Source organism: Myotis nattereri (assembly GCF_964212035.1).
Source record: "Myotis nattereri genome assembly, chromosome: 19".
NCBI classification, from domain to species: Eukaryota; Metazoa; Chordata; class Mammalia; order Chiroptera; family Vespertilionidae; genus Myotis; species Myotis nattereri.
The window spans coordinates 14,581,024-14,598,569 of NC_138095.1; the positions used below are offsets into that span (position 1 = coordinate 14,581,024).

General features: G+C 47.7%; 2 protein-coding genes across 5 annotated transcripts; one reads left to right on the forward strand and one right to left on the reverse strand.

Moving 5' to 3' along the window:
- Nucleotides 1-960: 960 nt before the first annotated feature.
- Nucleotides 961-6,147, forward strand: HEPN1 (hepatocellular carcinoma, down-regulated 1; the record flags this gene model as incomplete). The annotated part of the gene is given in 4 exon segments (XM_081113731.1): nucleotides 961-973; nucleotides 5,677-5,726; nucleotides 5,729-5,759; nucleotides 5,762-6,147. Coding segments are annotated over 4 exon segments (480 nt in total).
- On the reverse strand, nucleotides 5,146-17,073 carry HEPACAM (hepatic and glial cell adhesion molecule). 4 transcript variants are annotated; one of them, XM_081113693.1, is made up of 8 exons: nucleotides 16,624-17,073; nucleotides 10,651-10,992; nucleotides 9,610-9,891; nucleotides 9,253-9,352; nucleotides 8,546-8,775; nucleotides 8,332-8,402; nucleotides 7,158-7,264; nucleotides 5,146-6,862 (listed from the first exon to the last, which is right to left on the reverse strand). In XM_081113693.1, exons 1-8 carry the CDS (start codon nucleotides 16,706-16,708, stop codon nucleotides 6,811-6,813), a joined length of 1,269 nt encoding a protein of 422 aa, XP_080969819.1. In that variant the 5' UTR covers nucleotides 16,709-17,073; the 3' UTR covers nucleotides 5,146-6,810. The 4 variants fall into 4 exon arrangements, with proteins under 4 accessions (XP_080969819.1, XP_080969817.1, XP_080969820.1 ...); XM_081113691.1 differs by having other exon boundaries at nucleotides 5,146-7,264; nucleotides 8,332-8,399; nucleotides 8,557-8,775; XM_081113694.1 differs by having other exon boundaries at nucleotides 6,835-7,264; nucleotides 8,702-8,775.
- Between the last annotated feature and the right edge of the window lie 473 nt (nucleotides 17,074-17,546).

Below are 17,546 nucleotides of genomic sequence, written 5' to 3' on the forward strand. Positions count from 1 at the left end.
CATTCCATTCCATTCCATTCCCTCTATTCCCAGACTCCGGAGGGCCAAGTGCTAAGAACCGATGGGGATAGAAGGGGCCAATTACTCTGAGCTGTTCCTGTAGCCCAGTGGTTCTCAACCTGTGGGTTGCGACCCCTTTGGCAGTCGAACGACCCTTTCACAGGGGTTGCCTAAGACCATCCTGCATATCAGATATTTACATGACGATTCATAACAGTAGCAACATTACAGTTATGAAGTAGCAACGAAAATAATTTTATGGTTGGGTCACAAGATGAGGAACTGTATTTAAAGGGCCAGAAGGTTGAGAACCACTGCTGTAGGCCATTAAGGTCCTTCCCCTTACTTGGTCCAAGCATCAGGGACACTCAGGGATCCATGGAGTGGCTGCCCAAGGGGAGTTCCCAACAGTAAGGTGGCTCTAGATGGCTCCCAGAGACCACAGTGCTCACTTCCGGCAACCTGGCCCATCAGCATCCTGACTGTCTCATTCCCACACACGAAGGAAGAGTTGGCTGCGTGAGTCAAGCGGATTCTGTCAGTGGGAGGTGCCTTCACTTTTAAGGAAGTTCTGCTCCTTGCCCTGGTGATCTGCAGACCCAGTGGCCAATTTAGAAAGTACCTTCCTTTGCCCTCTGGTTTTAAAGTGTTGAGGCTTGTGAGTGTCTGATAGTTGCCTGTAAGAGGGGAGAGAAAGGGCAGGGATTGAATGCCCTTCTAAAGGACCCTCCAGAGGAAAAATGCCCACCTCTCGTTCCTGGCTCCTCTGGCTTCCTATTTCATGTTCTCTGGAGATGCAGTGGGGGATGCCTGCTGGCCAAGCGAATGGGGTAAAAGGTAAGGATTCGGGTAGGACTGAAGGCAGTTACACTCTGTGGAGATCCTGGTTCCACTGGCAGAGAGACCTTGAGTGTCACATAGCCTCTCCGAGCCCCACTTCCCTCGTCAGGATATGTCGGTATGAGGTTTATGGGTAGGGGATGTGGACGTGCTTTGAGAACACTAGCTATGCGCTAATTATCCCTTGGGTGTTCTGGGAATGGCACATCTCCTCCCTGACCAACCTCAGTCAGCCTCAACCACCCCTAGGTACTCTTTGTGGCTTTTTTTTTCTTTCTCTTCAATTACTTCTCAGTTTATTTTATTCATTTTAAAAAATGATAGTTGGCAGTCAATATTATTAGATTCAAGTGTACAGGATACTGGTTAGACATTGAGGTAACTTATAAAGTGATTCCCTCTGATAAGTCTAGTACCCACCCCGCACCATCCATAGTTATTCCATTATTGGCTATATACCCTGTGCTGTACTTTACAGCACATGACTATTTTGTAACTCTCAATTTGTACTTCTTAATCCCTTCACTTTTTCAACCAGTCCCCCAGCCCCCTCTCATCTGGCAACCATCAGTTTGTTCTCTGCATCTATGAGTCTGTTTCTGTTTTGTTTGTTCATTTATTTAGTTTTCTAGATTCCATATATAAGTGAAATCATAGGGTATTTGTCTTTCTCTGTATGACTCATTTCAGTTAGCATAATACCTTTTCGGTCCATCTATGTTGTTGCAAATGGTAAAGTTTTGTTCTTTTTTATGATTGAGTAATATTTCATACTATATAGGTACCACATCTTCTTTATCCAATTGTCTACTAAGGATCATTTATGTTACTTTTATATCTTGGCTATTGTAAATATTGGCTATTGTAAATATTGCTGCAATGAACATGTGAATGAATGCATATTTCTTTTTGAATTGGTGTAAAAATTAGTTGGATTTCTTTGGAGAAATACCCAGACATGGAATTGCTGGGTCATCAGGTACTTCTGTTTTTAATATTTTTAGGAACCTCCATACTGTTTTCCATCGTGGCTACACCAATTTACAATCCCACCGACAGTGCCCAAGAGTTCCCTTTTTCCACATCCTCACCAACACTTGTTGTTTATTGATTTAGTGATGACAGCCATTCTGACATGTGTGAGGTGATATCTCACTGTGGTTTGAGTTTACATTTCTCTGATGGTTGGTGACATTGAGCATCTTTTCATATGGCTGTTGGTCATCTGTATGTCCTCTTTGGAGAAATATCTATTCAGGTTTTCTGCTCGTTTTTAAATTGGACAATTTTGTTGTTTTTGGTGCTGAATTGAGTTCTTCATAAGTTTTGGATACAAACCCCTTATCAGATGTATTGTTGGCAAATATCTTCTTCCATTCAGTAAGTTATCTTTTAGCTTTGTTGATGGTTCCTTTGCTGTGCAAAAATATTTTAGTTGATGCAGTACCATTTGTTTATTTTGTCTTTTGTTTCCCTTGCCCAGGGAGATATATCAGGAAAAATATTGCTAAGAGAAGAGTCAGAGTTTCCTGCCTATGTTTTCTTCTAGTAGTTTTATGATTTCAGGTCTTACATTTAAGCCTTCAATCTATTTTGAGTTTATTCTTGTATATGGTGTAAAAAAGTGGTCTAGTTTCATTTTTTGCATATATCTGTTCAGTTTTCCCAACACCATTTATTAAATAGACTGTTTTAACCCCATTATATATTCTTGCCTCCTTTGTCATGGCATGGGCTTATTTCTGGGCTCTCTATTCTGTTCCATTGATCTATGTGTCTGTCTTTATGCCAGTACCATGCTGTTTTGATTACTATAGCCTTGTAGTATAGTTTGAGATCAGGTAGTGTGATACCTTCGACTTTATTCTTCTTTCTCAATTGCTATGGCTATGGGGGTCTTTTGTAGTCCTATATAAATTTTAGGATTATTTGTTCTGGTTCTGTGAAAAATGACATCGGTATTTTGATAGTGATTGCATTGAATCTATAGGTTTCTTTAGGTAGTGTGGACATTTTAATCTGGTTCTCCAGTGCAGCGGGAAACTTGGTCTGTGACTGGCAGTGTGTGCCACTGCTGTGGTTTCACTAAATGAATACCTTCCTGAACGCCGAACATCAGCATGAGCTGTGACCTCATGGAGAGGACGAGACCGGCTACCCCACCTCCTCCACCCTTCAGCTGCTGTCGTGCAGCCTCTAAAGTTACTATCTTGACCACCTTTTTCTTCCCAAAGCATTCAAGGACCCTGGAGTAGTCTCATTCTGATGCCTCCCTTTCCATTTACCCGCTATTATTTCCCTGTATTTTATTTGTCTGAATTTTGGGAACCACAGATTAGACATTATTATCATTTTATAAAGGACTGTTCAGATTCGCCTTTCTCTTTGTACTCATCTCTTTGCTTACCATTCTTTCTTGTACCTTAAATATTTCTTTTGGAATAATTTTCCCTCTTCCTAAAATATTTTTAGGAGTTTTTTTTTTTTTTTAGTGTTGATGGTAAACTGTAGTTTTTGTTTTTTTATAATATCCTTCTTTTGCCCTCCGATATGGAAGCTTGCTTTGCTAAGTATTCTAGGCTAACCGTATATAGTAATAATATATATATATGTTACTGATTTTTTTACAGAGCAGAAGGGAGAGGGATAGAGAGTTAGAAAAATCGATGAGAGAGAAACATCGATCAGCTGCCTCTTGCACACCGCCTACTGAGAGTCTAAATCTATTGCTTTTTACTCTGCAGACTCTCCTTCATGGTGATTTGTTTCCATCTGTGTTTATGACCTTTCATTGTAATTCATCTTTGGTTGGTCTTAATCTCTGACAATTTTAGGAGGTGCTTTTCTCTAGAGAGGATTTGCAATTTTATTTTATGTGTGTTTTTGAAATATTTTAAAATTGATTTTTAGAAAGAGAGAAAGGGAGAGGGAGAGAAACATCGATGTGAGAAAGAAACACAGATTGGCTGCCTTGCATGTCCCCCACCAGGTATTGAGCCCCCAACCAGGATGACGCCCAACCTACTGCGCAACACCGGCCAGGGCTAAATTTTTATTGTCGAAGCCTGGGATACGACCAACTGGGGGCCCTTCCCAGGACACCAACTTAATACGGGCGTCTCAGGTTCAGCTCCCCCACCTTGTCACTTGTCCAAGACTAGTTTCCATTACAGGGCTATGTAAACATTTATCCCTGGGCAATACACATTTTATGGGGTCTAGGTAGTCTGGACTCATGTTACACTGCCAAGATTTCATACATGCTGTTCCTTCTGCCTCCAATATGTGTCCTTTCATCCTTTTTTCCTTCTCCTCCACCTGATTAACGAATCTTCCTAACACAAAATTCAGGCCTATTCTCCTCCAAGATACTTTAATCTGGGTTAAAGAACACTCCCATATGCTCGCAGAGCGCCCTGTATCTGCCTCTATCGTTGCATCTTCCATACTGTAGTGTAATAATCTGTTTACCCATCTGTCTTCCTCCATGAGGCTTCTGGGTAGGAGTCCTGGCATAGTTATGCTTGTTAGGTTTGATCAAATAATTGAATCGACACCCCTCCCCTGGAAATTGACCTTTAGGCCACTTCACAAGGGACATTTCCTTTCCCTTAGACCACATTCCATTTGCTAAGACCATTATCTCTGGACTTTCCCAGAATCCCGACCTGCCCAGAGAATTCTCCGCCCAGAAAAAGCCTGCCTAGAGTCCTTTAAAATCTCTGACTCCTGCCCTAGTGGGTTTGCCTCGGTGGATAGAGCATCGGCCTGCAGACTGAAGGGTCCCAGGTTCGATTGCGGTCAAGAGCATGTACCTTGGTTGCGGGCACATCCCCAGTAGGGGCTGTGTAGAAGGCAGCTGATCGATGTTTCTAACTCTCTATTTCTCTCCTTTCCTCTCTGTAAAAAATCAATCAATAAAATATATATTTAAAAATAAATCTCTGACTCCCTGCCCCTGGGTGCTGGTGCCATTTGGGGGCTAGCCCATCTGGTATCCAGATGACCAAATAAATTTATAATCCCTTACCACTTTGGCCTTGTGCATTCCCCCTTCGGCAACCCTGACACTGCTGTTTCCTCAGTGTCCATCACAGGGCCTGGGCCATGGTAGAGTAACAAATGTTTATGAATCAGTGAAAGAATACCTGAATGGATGAATGTCGGTGAATGATTTTGGAATAGACAATTTGGGGTTTTCAAAAAGGATGAAGGATGGTGAAGGAAGATGAGAAGAAAAAAGGGAAATGACTGATGTTTTTAAGTTTGTTTTGTTCTCCTTGCTTAAGTGGAAGAAAGATGTCATTTCATTTCATCAAAAGTTTATTGAGCATCCAGTATGTGCTAGGCACGCTGCTAGATGCTAGTAATACAAAGATGAAGATCCAAACAAAATACAAGAGAAACAAAATCCACTTCCTCACTCCCCCAACCTCCCCAACCCCACTCAAGGTAAATTTGGCTTCAGCCGGGGAAGCTGGGCCTGGGCCCTCAGGGATTCAGCATCAGGGTACGGAATACAGCAGACTCTCATCTCATCCCACCCTAACCTTCACCCCTGCCTCTCAAGGCTGACCAGCATCTTCCCTTTCTCTGAGTCCTGCATCTCACACCTGCCTGAGCAACTTACCCTGCACCTTTTATCTCTGGATGAGGCACCTGGGAAGATTAGGGGAGCAGTTCTGGACAACTAAGGGGAGCTGCAAAAGCATGCAGGCTCAAAGGAGCCACAGGCACGCTGGCAGGCAGAGGGGGAGGGGCCAACTAGAGAGGCTTTTGCCCTTGGGGCTGGGACAAAACTTACCCCAGGGTGAAGGGTGGAGACAGGGGCCTTAGGAATTGCTCTGTGGGATGGTGGAGAGTCAGAACTGGAGCTTAGGAGGTTGAGGAGGGGCCTGGGGTGCAAGGACCCCTAGAGGCATCAAAAAACAGAGGTCAACTCAGAAGGTCTTCTCTTCCAGCTTTTCAATTGCCCTCTCTCCTCACACAGTAGATTATTGTCTTTCCTACAATTGGTCCATAGGCTGGGGCATGGGCCTGGCCTGGCTACACAATGGCCCTACCTCCCTGTATTCTGATGCTGTGTGGTTAGGGAGTCTGCCCTTCTCCAGTCTCTTGGGATCTGAGTATCTGGGAGCAGGGCAGGTAGAGGGGGGAGCCAAGGGAGCAATGAGCCTCCCCCCCTACACCCCTCCCCCACCCCCCCCCACACACACATACACACTTCATTTCTCTAGAAAGTCAAACCTTATTCTCTCACAGCTGGAGGGAGCCCACAGCCTTTCAAGGGGGATTATGATTGTTTGAAAGGCTTGTTGTGTAAGGAAGCCAGGCAGAAGGCACAGGTGTGAGGGTTAAAAACGGTTCTTCACGTGATCTAGCTTTCTCGGCTAGGGGCGTGAGTGGGAAACCCTCTCTCTAGGAATAGAGACAGAAGGAACGCTTAGCACGCCTCTCTCTGACGGAGGCTTTGGGAGGAGGCCAAGCCGGGACTGGAATCCTTTGTTCTCGCCAGGGCCCAGGTCAGGGGGCAAAAGAATGCCCTTGAGCTCCTCCCGCATCAACTGGTGGTACCCAGGTACCAGGTGCCCAGAGGCGCTGCCTTCACAATGCTTTCCGGATGTTCAGAACAGTGCCCTGTACACACGGTCACCGGCATCTGACTTCCCCTTCCCTTACAGTTGTGCATTTTGAGCAAAAGGCCTCCGTAGCCTGGGCTTGCCCCAAAGCGCCAGGAACCAGGCGTTCCTTCAGCGGGAAGGGAGGCGGGTGGCAAGGTCGCGGGATAGTCGCGGGTTAGGTTACTGATGTTAGTTTCCATAAGACCCTTGGAGGACTGGGCCGGGAATGGAATAATCTATGTAGTCCTAAGGGGGCACAACCCTTATCCACCGAGAACACTGCCAGCGAACCAGAAGCAAACGCGACCCGGTTTCACCCCTGAATCTCCGGCTCCCGCCGCCTCCTCCATCAGCCCAAGCTCATCCACGTCCTCGGGCGAGACCCGTGCGCCCGTGCGCTCCTGCAGGGACCTCTCTTCGCCCGGCTTTCCGGCCTCTCGGGCCTCCCCACCTCCCCGGCCGCAGCGCGTGCGGGCTTTCCGGCGGGAAGGCGGGTCCCGGGCGGCTCAGGCGCTGATCCCCACCGGGGCAGCCTCCTCCGGCTCGCGGATCAAGCGCGCGCCCGCAGTCCGCAGGATGCTCGAGCGACCGGGCGAGCCGGGGGCCCGGGATGGAGACGTGTGCGTCCGACCCGGAGCGGGGGAGGGCGCCGGCGAGCGCGGGTACCGGCGGGCAGAGCGCACGGGCAGCCCGGGCGAGCGGCCAGGAATAGCCGGCGACACCGAGTAGCCGGGCGGGCCGGGCGGGCCGGGCTCCGTTGCGCGGGGCTCCGGAGCAGGCTCCTCCTCGGGCTCCTGGGCGTCCTGCAAGGACACGCGCCAGGGTCAGCGGACAGCGGCCCGGTTTAGGGGCGCGACTGGTGTTCAAGGGGCTCTGGGCAAACCTAAGTGAAGGAGGTAGTTCCCTCCACACTCCCACCTCCGGGAAGACGGCAGATGGAGGACTGGTTCCCTGCCCCTCTTAACCCTCCCCCCGCCAGCCCCAATACAAGACACTTAGCAAGGTGCCTGGCAGATAACAGGTGCTTAGTAAATAGTGAAATGCATTAACTTGAGTGCTTTGTTCCTTATTGTCCTCTTTCCACCTGTCTAGGATAGCCCGGGGCAGCGTTAGTGGAACAGAGGGGAAATGACCCGAGCTGATTGATGTTCAAAGACCTGAACTAAAGGCCTAGACCAGTGGTCGGCAAACTCATTAGTCAACAGAGCCAAATATCAACAGTACAACGATTGGAATTTCCTTTGAGAGCCACATTTTTTAAACTTCAACTATATATAGGTAGGTACATTGTTATTAACTTCATTAGGGTCCTCCTAAGCTGGCCTTTGCTAAAAAAACGTCCTCAATCTGATTGAGGTACGTTCGCTGAGGTCGACCCCTTCCAACTCTCCCATCCACACTCGTCTTGTGTACTTGTTTCGTCTATCTCCTTTCGTTCATCCTCTCTGTATGTCCAAACCATCTCAATACACCTTTCTCCATCCTCGACACTACATCTTCTTTCACTCCACAACGTTCCCTAAAATTAACTTAATAAACTTTAAAGTTTTAAGTCAACTTCGCACTGTACATGCATGCCTGCACGTGGTATTTTGTGGAAGAGCCACACTCAAGGGGCCAAAGAGCCGCATGTGGCTCGGGAGCCGTGGTTTGCTGACCACTGGCCTAGACCTGCTCCTTATTTTCTTGGTTGATCCTGGGCAAGTCCCTTCACCTTCATCGGCCTTATTTTCCTAACGTGTAAAACGGGGACGACACACCCATTTCTCAGGTCATTCTGCGTACTAGAAAGGGATATATACACATCTAGCACCAGGATGTGGTAGGGGCTCATTGGTGTCTGTGAGGCACCCGGTCCACAGCTGCTCACCTTGTCCTTCAGAACATAGAGCGCCATGGGGTTCTTCCGCTCCTGCTCTCCACTTCGGGGGAGGGTGTCTGCTGCACAGGGCAAAGAATGGGGTGGCTGGCCCCGATCCAGAACCCTCCCCACCAGCCAGCACCTACGTTCTGCTCCCCAAGTGGCCAGTCAAGGTCCCGCCACAACCTCCACCAAAGGATCAGCCACGCGCGCGGGGTCCTACCTTGGCCGCACCTCTCCCTGCTCTGCAGTCTTCGGGCAGTTGGTGGAGGAAGGGGCCCTGCAGAGCCGGCTTCCTTGAGGCCCAGTTCTGCCTTTTCCCAGAAGCCCACTGATCTGAGTGAGGATGGGTTGGGCGAGTGGGCCGCTGGGAGCTCACCTTCCGGCTTCAGGCTGTCATCGTTCTGATCCATATATTCCAGGGAGTTTTGTTCTTCCAGTTTCTTCTTCTTTCTGCAAATCAACCCAGCACCCCATGAGCAGAGTTGCTGAGTGTGAGCAGGAGGAGGTCTGGGGGTGGGGACAAGGGAGAGTGATGGCTGTAAAAAGGGCCTGATAACAGGAGGATGGGCTGGAAGGAGTCAAATCTAAGTTTGCCGCTGGCATTGTGACTGTGGACAATTTGAGCCTCAGTGTCTTTATCTGTAAACTGCAGGTAATGATACTTGAAAGGTAGGGCGCTAACCACAACCACAGTGCCTAGCCTGGGAAAGGTGCCCTGCGAGTGAAACCATTAACAGTGTGGGTCATTGGGGGGGTTGTGAGCGCAGGAGGTGGTTCCATACACTGTACACACATGGTGAGATGGATCTCCTGGGAAGAAGAGCAGGGCTCTGGGAGGAAAGGCATTTAAAGAGACTTCGAAAAGAAGAGAGCTTGGGTGTGGATTGCAGGGTTAGGATGCTCAGGGTGAGGAACTTGAGGGGTTACCTAGACTTTTTGGAGGGTTTCCAGCAGGCACACACGGTCACCAAGGTCACAAGGAGGAAGATGCCTCCGGTGGACAAGATGATGTAGAGGGAGCTTCTTTCTAGGGAGAGAGAAAGGCAGAGAAGTGAGAGAGACTCCGGGTGTGGTGCGGAGAGCTTCCTGCAGCGGGTGGAAGAGAAAAAGAGCCCCGGGCAGCATGGCTGGCTCCTGGCAGAGCTTGCCCAGGGCCCACTTCCCACCTGTTGCTGTTCTCCATGGAGAGCCCGCCCATCTCTGCCTCTCTCTCCCTCTGTGGGGGATGTCGGTAGCCCCTCATGGGTTTTGAGCCCTGAAGGGAGGGCAGGCAGGGAGACTCACTGTACACCGTGATTTTGATGGGCAGGCTGCGGCCCTGGCTGATGGGGTTCTCCACCACACAGCTGTACAGGTCGTCGTCCTCCATGAGCACGCGCGTGATGGTGAGCACCTTCTGGTCGGAGGACAGGAGCATTCGCGAGTCGTTGAGGAGGGGCTTGCCGTCCTTCAGCCAGGTGTAGCTGGGCTTGGTGCCGTTCTCATGGGAGCAGTTCAGGGTGAAGGCCTCGCTGAGCTCCAGCACAGTGGTCGAAGCCACTAACACCTGTGGCCTCGAAATGGGCACTGGGCCCGGGGAGGGGACGCGGTGAGCCGGGGGCCAAAAGCTCCTCCCACCTTCCTAACTTTCTACCTTCAACACAACACAACTCAGTGTGTGATCAGAGAGGCCCTTCAGAGATCATTAGTCAAGTTCTTGACCACCATCCATCCATTCATTCACTCACTCATTTATTAATGGACTTATTTTTTAATTTCTCTTTGTTGTTGAAAGTATTATAGGTGCCCCATTCACTCATTTCTGTATCAGCTATTTATTGAGTACCTACTAAGCACAGGAGGTACAATACTGAACAAGGCAGCCATGGTCCCCACCCTCATGGACCTTCCCTCCCCTTTTCCCCAAATACCTTCCTACGATGTCTTAAACTGACCCAGTGTGGCACAACTCAGACTCAGTCCAGCTGCCTGCGTTCAAATATTGGCTCAATCACTTACTAGCTGCAAGGCTTAGGCAAGTTACTCAACCTTTTTGTGCCTCCGTTTCCCCCTTTTGTGGCCACCTTTTGCAAATGGGGATAATGATATTTACTATCCCTAGATTACTGTGAGCATTAAGAGCCAATATATGCAAAGCCCTTAAAATAGTTTCTGGAATAGAGTAAGCACTCTTCACCTGTTTCCTGTAGCCTGTCTGCTAACTGCTAATGTCCGACTGGCTTCCTCTCAACCCCCAAGTGGTTTTTGTGTTGGTGTTCCAGGGCCTAATGGACCCTGCCCCAGTCTCAGGCCCGGCCCACCGCCTCCCCTGCCGGAGCGCTTTACCATCCACGGTGAGGTTGATGGTCTTCTCCCCGGTGAAGGTGTCGTCCGTGATGGAGATCTCCACCTCGTAGGTGCCCTCATCGGCGAGCTGCAGGTCGCTGAGGAGCAGGGAGCCGTTCTCAAAGAGGCGGATGCGGTCTCGGTAGTCGGCGCGCAGGTTGCCGATGACCTCGGTGCCGATGGACTGCACCACGGTCACCGGCTTGTCCCGCTTCAGCTGCCATTTCACCACGGGCTTGTCGCTGCTGCTGCTGCTGTACTGCACGGAGAGCAGAGCCGACTTGCCCACCGTGCCATGGATCAGGCGGACCTGGCTGGTGATGTTCACCCCCTGCAGGGGCCCTGTGAACAGAGGCCCACGCGGAGAGGGCGGCATCAGCCCCTTGGGCTCCCGCCTTTAATTCCTCTGATCGCTTCAAGTCTCTCCATTCGTTCTGCGCCCTTCACAGGTGTCCTTCCTTCTTACGCTCTGGTGCCTTCTCTTCTCCCCCTGTAGCTCTGGGCCCCTCTGCTCCTTCATCATCCCTCACGCCCATCCCATTGCCCGCCCTTCGCTCTTCTTCCACCTGGCCCTCTGCCTCTGGTAGTTTTCCTCTGGAAGGGTCCAGCTCCCCCACACCACTTAGAGAAATATTTATTGAGCACTTACCATGTGCCAGGCACTGTTCTGTATCCTTGGGCTATGTCATTGAGCAAAACAGACAAACATCTTTTATCCTCTGTAGCTTATAAGTCATTCGACCTTAGAATGAATTTGTCAGGTTTTCTTGATTGGAAATTGGGAGAGTGAGGTGGGGTTGGGTGATGGAGAAAGCATGGGGACACAGATTCACAAAGAAAGGAGTATGTCACATGATGGTGCACTAAAGGGGAAGTTTAGGGGCCTGAAGACAACTGGGCCACCTTCCAGTTAAACCAAGAGCCTCTCCTATCCTTGCCCCAGCTGCACGTAGCATCTTACAGTGCAAAACAGCCCTGCAACGGGGTAGATGATTTTGGAAATTCACCCAAACTCCAGCCCAATTTGTATTCCCTTTAGAAGAGGGATTTAGGATGAGTAAAACAAAAAGTTTGGGATCAGAAGGCCTTGTGCCCTAGCCGGTTTGGCTCAGTGGATAGAGCGTCGGTCTGCGGACTGAAAGGTCCCAGGTTTGATTCTAGTCAAGGGCATGTACCTTGGTTGTGGGCACATCCCCAGTGGGGGCTGTGCAGGAGGCAGCTGATTGATGTTTCTCTCTCTCATCAATGTTTCGAATTCTCTATCCCTCTCCCTTCCTCTCTGTAAAAAAGTCAATAAAATATATTTAAAAACAAAAAACAAAACAAAAAAAACCCAGAAGGCCTTGTAAGATCGGGCTCCACCTGCTCTTTCTGCCAATTAAACCTGGTTCCTCAGGATGGAAACACTGAGAAGCTATAGTATATGGATTGCCTTAGGCCCGTGGTCGGCAAACTGCAGCTCGCGAGCCACATGTGGCTCTTTGGCCCCTTGAGTGTGGCTCTTCTTAAGCCTTAGGAGTACCCTAATTAAGTTAATAACAATGTACCTACCTATATAGTTTAAGTTTAAAAAATTTGGCTCTCAAAATAAATTTCAATTGTTGTACTGTTGATATTTGGCTCTGTTGACTAATGAGTTTGCCGTCCACTGCCCTAGGCCTTACTCTCCTCTAGGTGGGAGTCTTCCTCCCGCCATGTCTCACAGGGGTATGTATGGGTGTTCAGAAGTGAATGGAACAGTCTTTCTCAGAAGCTGACAAAGAGAGCATTTTGCCAAGGAAACACTGTTTCCCAAAATTCTTGCCAAAACTGGACTCTGTATTATGCTCAGGGTTCCACAACTTTCAAGGGACACAGAGAACTGGGACAGGAGCCAAAGCAGGACACAGAAATGAGGAAGTGGCTAACAATTGTGATCCACAGTAGAAATAAAAGGGACTAGGACTATTCAGCCTTGAGAAGTGATTAACTTAATTACTGTCCTCTAGTCTCTGAGGCATCGTTATGTAGAAAGTGTCTGTTCCCACCCAAGGCTGAACAAAAGGAAATTGACTGATCAACTTAAACAGTGCCGCACTGGGTCAGGTAGGCGGCCTTCATCATGTAGGATTTTGACCTCCTGTGACACCAAGCAATGTCAAGCTGTAAAGCACAAGAATGTATCTGCCAATAGCCTCGGATTCCCTTAATAGCCTCTTCCTTTAAAGACACCACCATCTACTCATTTTTATGTGCTAATTTTGCTTGGCAAAAGTTTCCAGTTACCATGTGAAGGGGATTTTAGGGCTAAAAGGATGGAATCCAGGCAAGGGACTTCTTCTTCTTGGGTCCTTAGAGGATGGAATAGTTATGAGATCCCAAAGAGTAAAATCTTGCAAATCAGATTATCTAGATTTGTGGCTTGCTGTGTGTATGTCTGTAAAATACTGTCCCGGCCTCTAGGAAAGCCTTAGGTGCATGTTCCACGAGTTGGGCTGTGACGAATTTAGGAAAATTTTATTAATCCATATATTAGGGACAGAGCATTAAATATTGAGTGTTACTTATCTGAGCCTGGCTTGGTGGTTGCTGCCATAAGCACAAGGGATTAAGGTAAATCTTTGGGAGCTTGGGTGACATGGTCCAAGCTCCCCTTTTAGTGGCAATCTTAAAAACTATATTTTCCAGCCTCCCTTGATGTTAGGTTTGGCCAGGTGCCTGTGTTCTAGCTGATGAACTAGTGAAAGTGATAGGTACCCTCTATACCAGTGACGGCGAACCTTTTTTTTTTTTTTAATATAGTTTATTGATTTTTTACAGAGAGGAAGGGAGAGGGATAGAGAGTTAGAAACACTGATCAGCTGCCTCCTGCACACTCCCCACTGGGGATGTGTCCACAACCAAGGTACATGCCCTTGACCGGAATCGAACCTGGGACCCTTCAATCCGCAGTCCGATGCTCTATCCACCGAGCCAAACCGGTTAGGGCAATGGCGAACCTTTTGAGCTCAGCGTGTCAGCATTTTGAAAAACCCTAACTGAACTCTGGTGCCATGTCACATATAGAAATTTTTTGATATTTGCAACCATAGTAAAACAAAAATGTATATTTTTGATATTTATTTTACATATTTAAATGCCACTTAACAAAGAAATATCAACCAAAAAAATGAGTTTGCGTGTCATCTCTGACACGCGTGTCATAGGTTCGCCATCACTGCTCTATACGCTGGTTTAGGACCCCGCACACCCATTTAAATTTTTTTCTACCTAGAAGAAATGGAGATAAATCTCAGGGTGACCATTGGAAACACATGTCAAAGTTGACAGAACTCCATCATCTTTGTCCCTGAAAAACTTCATGGAGCAGAGTCCTTCCTCAACCCAGGCCTAGCTGGAAACTTCATCATACCTCTATATGGTTAACACCAATTACTTAAATTTTGGAATTTATTTGTCAAAGAAGTTGGCATTTTCCTAATTGATGTATTGAAGATGGCAGAAATTTCTTATAGAATGTCAGCTCTTTATTGCTCTCAGATCACAGCAGTACAATGGCCTGACCCTGCACTGATTTCTTACCTGTCATAGGTCATAACTAATATCTTATTAGCATAGTTGATATTTAGAATTTTTTTGTTATATTTATTATTTCTCCCACACGTTAGACCCTTTGCCACCTTTTGTTTTTGCCCAGTCACATTGACTAACAATATATTTCTGTAATTTTTTTCCTTATCATATGATGGCCTGAAGGAGTTAGGGACATCTCTGACTTGTATATTTCATATGCACTTTGTATTCCCAATTCCCCAAATCTCATTTCCTCAAGTCATTGTCATTTCCACTGAGACTCTGCTCAGTAAGGCCAACAGTAACCTCTTAAATGCCATATCTAACGGACTCTTTTAGGTACTTCTTGTACTGGACCTCTTTGATACATTTGATGTTGGTTCTCTAGAAAACTCTCAACTCCCTTGACTTTCTGCACACACAGTCTTCTAGTCCTCCCTCTGTCCCTGTGACTGTTCCTTCTTGGTCTCCCCAATGGGATTTTTTCCTCTACAAATCTTGGGGTTACTCAATGTTCCATTTTCAGCCTATTTTCTCATCCTAAGTGCTATTATCCATTCTTTGTTTTAAATCTTACCTATGGGCTGACAGCTTCCAAATACCCCCCGTCAGCCCTGGCCTCCCTGCTCCCCAGGTTTAGGCTATTCAACATGTTCCCACAGATGTGTCATAGGTATTTCAAACTTAACATGGACAACAGTAATGATCATATCCTCACGATTTTTGTTTAAGGTTTCACACAGAGCCCATACCTCCCTCTCTGGACTCTCCCACTTCTTATCAATCACTAAGTCTTGACTTTCCCTCCAAAATATTATCTCAACATTCCTCATTCCCTCTGTCTTTATTCTAATTCCAGCCCATGCTATTTCTCTCATGAACTACTGCAGTAGTCTTTTATGGGTTGAATTGTGTCCCCTAAAATTCATATGTTCAAGTCCTAATCCCAGTACCTCAGAATGTGACCTTCTTTGGCAATGGGGTCATTGTGGAGGTAATAAGCTAAGAGAAAGATGGACCTCTAATCCAATATGACTCTCGTCCTTATAAAAAAGGGGAAATTTGGACACACACACACACACACACACACACACACACACACAGGGAGAATATCATGTAAATACTGAAGTTATGCTGCCATAAGCCAAGGAATTATTAGAAGCAGAGAGGCCTAGAACAGATCCTTTTCTACCTCCATCAGCTGAGTTTTGCCGACACATTGATCTCAAACTATTAGCCTCCAAAACTGTGAGACAATAAATTTCTGTTTTCTAGGCTACCCTTTGCTATAGCAGCCCTAGGAAATGCGTACAGGTGCCTTTCCTGTCTTGTTTGCCTCCAGTTCCCCTCCGATGCCTCACTACAGAGTGAGCTATCCCAACACACGTCTGGCCCTCCCAGCTCCCAGATTAGAACCTTCCAATGCTCTCTCCACTCCACTGTTTACAGAATATTCTCTTTTACTTAGTATAGTTCACCAGGCTCTTGCCTAACTTATTCACACTTTCCTCTCCAGCAGTGGAGAGCAGCTGGGCTGCTCCTAAACACAGGATGCCATTTCAAGCTGTCAACCTTTGCCCATTTCCCCAACTCTAATGCCCACACCCACACCTACCTATTTTATCTGATCCTTTAAAAATTTAGTGCAGACATTCCCAGGTGACCTCCCCTGATATTCCCCCAACCCCACCCTGCACCACCAGCACCCGTTTCCTGGTGGGGTAGGTGACTTCTCTCTGCTTCCAGGCATCCTCTGCATATCTGACTCAAAACAGTTTCTGTGTTTTATTAAAACGATCTCTGCATCTGTTTGCCCAACTAAATTGTGAATTCCTAAGCTTTCTGGAACAGTGTGTGGGGACATAAACAAATATACTTAAAATAAGATCAGTTCTCCAAATAGTTGGTAGGGGGTGAAATAGGAGACAGGTGTCTACGGTGTACGGTGAGTTATGGGTAGTTTGGTGTTACTCTCCAAAATCAGGATGCTCGTTATCGCCAAAGCTTCTTTCTATCTCTTGCTGTTTTACTCTCAGAGAAGTGGGGGCAGGAAGTTAGGGAAGCACAAAACCAAGATTCCCCCACCCCTCCAAGCCTCACCATAATCCTTGCAAAGAATGCCGAACTGGCCCGTACCAACAAGTCATCCTATAAAAATGGCTCATTGCCCTTCGTCTAATGTCCTGAATGCCGTGGGAGCTCCGAAGTCATGCAGCCTTTTGGGGGAGGGGGCAGGGGCCGTGCAGAATGAAGAAATACATTCAACACTAATGCCTGAATTCACTGAGATGCTTCCCACACAGCTGAGCTCTCTCCCCTCCTCCCACCCTAAAGGCATTCTGGCCCTCCACTCTCCCCTCCTTCCATTTTGAAAGCCCCAGGCCCTTCTCCAAACCCTCTCTTACCCTTCTGGTCTCCTACCTGTCTGGATCAGAAGTAGGTAGACAAAAGGAGTGAGGCGCAGGGCACTGAAGACTCTGGACAGGGATCCCCTTTCTCTCTTCATTTTGGGTGGCGTTCTCCAGCTTCGGTGCAGACAATTAGCATGATTTCTTCACTCTGGGCACGTCCCTTTGTACCACTCGGAGTTTCTCTGCCCGAGCACAATCCTGCCAACTTCTCTCTGAATACACAGAGCTCTGTGTGTTGCCGGACTTGTTCTTTCTTCTCTTTCAGACCTGGCATTTTCTAGTTTCAAAGCCCTACATCCCCAGTTTAGAAGGGGGTATTTGCTTAGGAGATAATCTTCAGAGGGGGTGCCAATCAAATGGGTCCCGGGGGCCCATCAAATCGTCCCTGTCTGGGCTGAGAACCACTATGAGGGGGAGATGAGGATTTGGGCTCAATAGGGAATGAACTGGGACACACCCTAAATTGGACTTGTGCCCCAATCCATCCTGTCTCCACCTCATGCTCCTTGTTCCTGAGAAGGCAGGTGTATGCCAGGGGTAGACCTCCAATACATTTTGAAGAGGGAGGGATAGAAGCTTTTCAAAGGCTGGGGAATGAGAGACTCTAGAGAACTGCTGAAGAAATGGAAACCCCTGTTCCATCCCAAAGGAAGGAGATTGGAACACGGCCTGAATTCGATTATTTTCATACCTGTCGGGTCCTACTTGGGGTTCTCTGTCTTATCATAGAATCATGTAGATACTGAGGGCCTCTCTCCAGAAGCCACTCTGTTTATTCCTCTGCCTAATTTAGCTAATTTTCTCCAACATGTCAGAGCGAGGACAAAGGTGACCCCCTAACAGCCAGCATCCTGGGGTTCTGTCACCAGCTTCTCGGCCTGGTGGCCTTTTCTTGTCTCCAGGCTTTGAGGAGGAGCGTCCCTCTAGCTCCCC

Excerpts from the sequence above, each read along its gene's own strand:
- HEPACAM (XM_081113691.1), bottom strand. The coding sequence starts at position 16,708 with ATGAAGAGAGAAAGGGGATCCCTGTCCAGAGTCTTCAGTGCCCTGCGC. Across the intron at positions 8,400-8,556 it reads AGACTGCAGAGCAGGGAGAG|ACACCCTCCCCCGAAGTGGA; the intron begins GTGCGGCCAAGG and ends CCTGTGCAGCAG. Across the intron at positions 7,265-8,331 it reads TCTATGTTCTGAAGGACAAG|GACGCCCAGGAGCCCGAGGA; the intron begins GTGAGCAGCTGT and ends GTGTCCTTGCAG.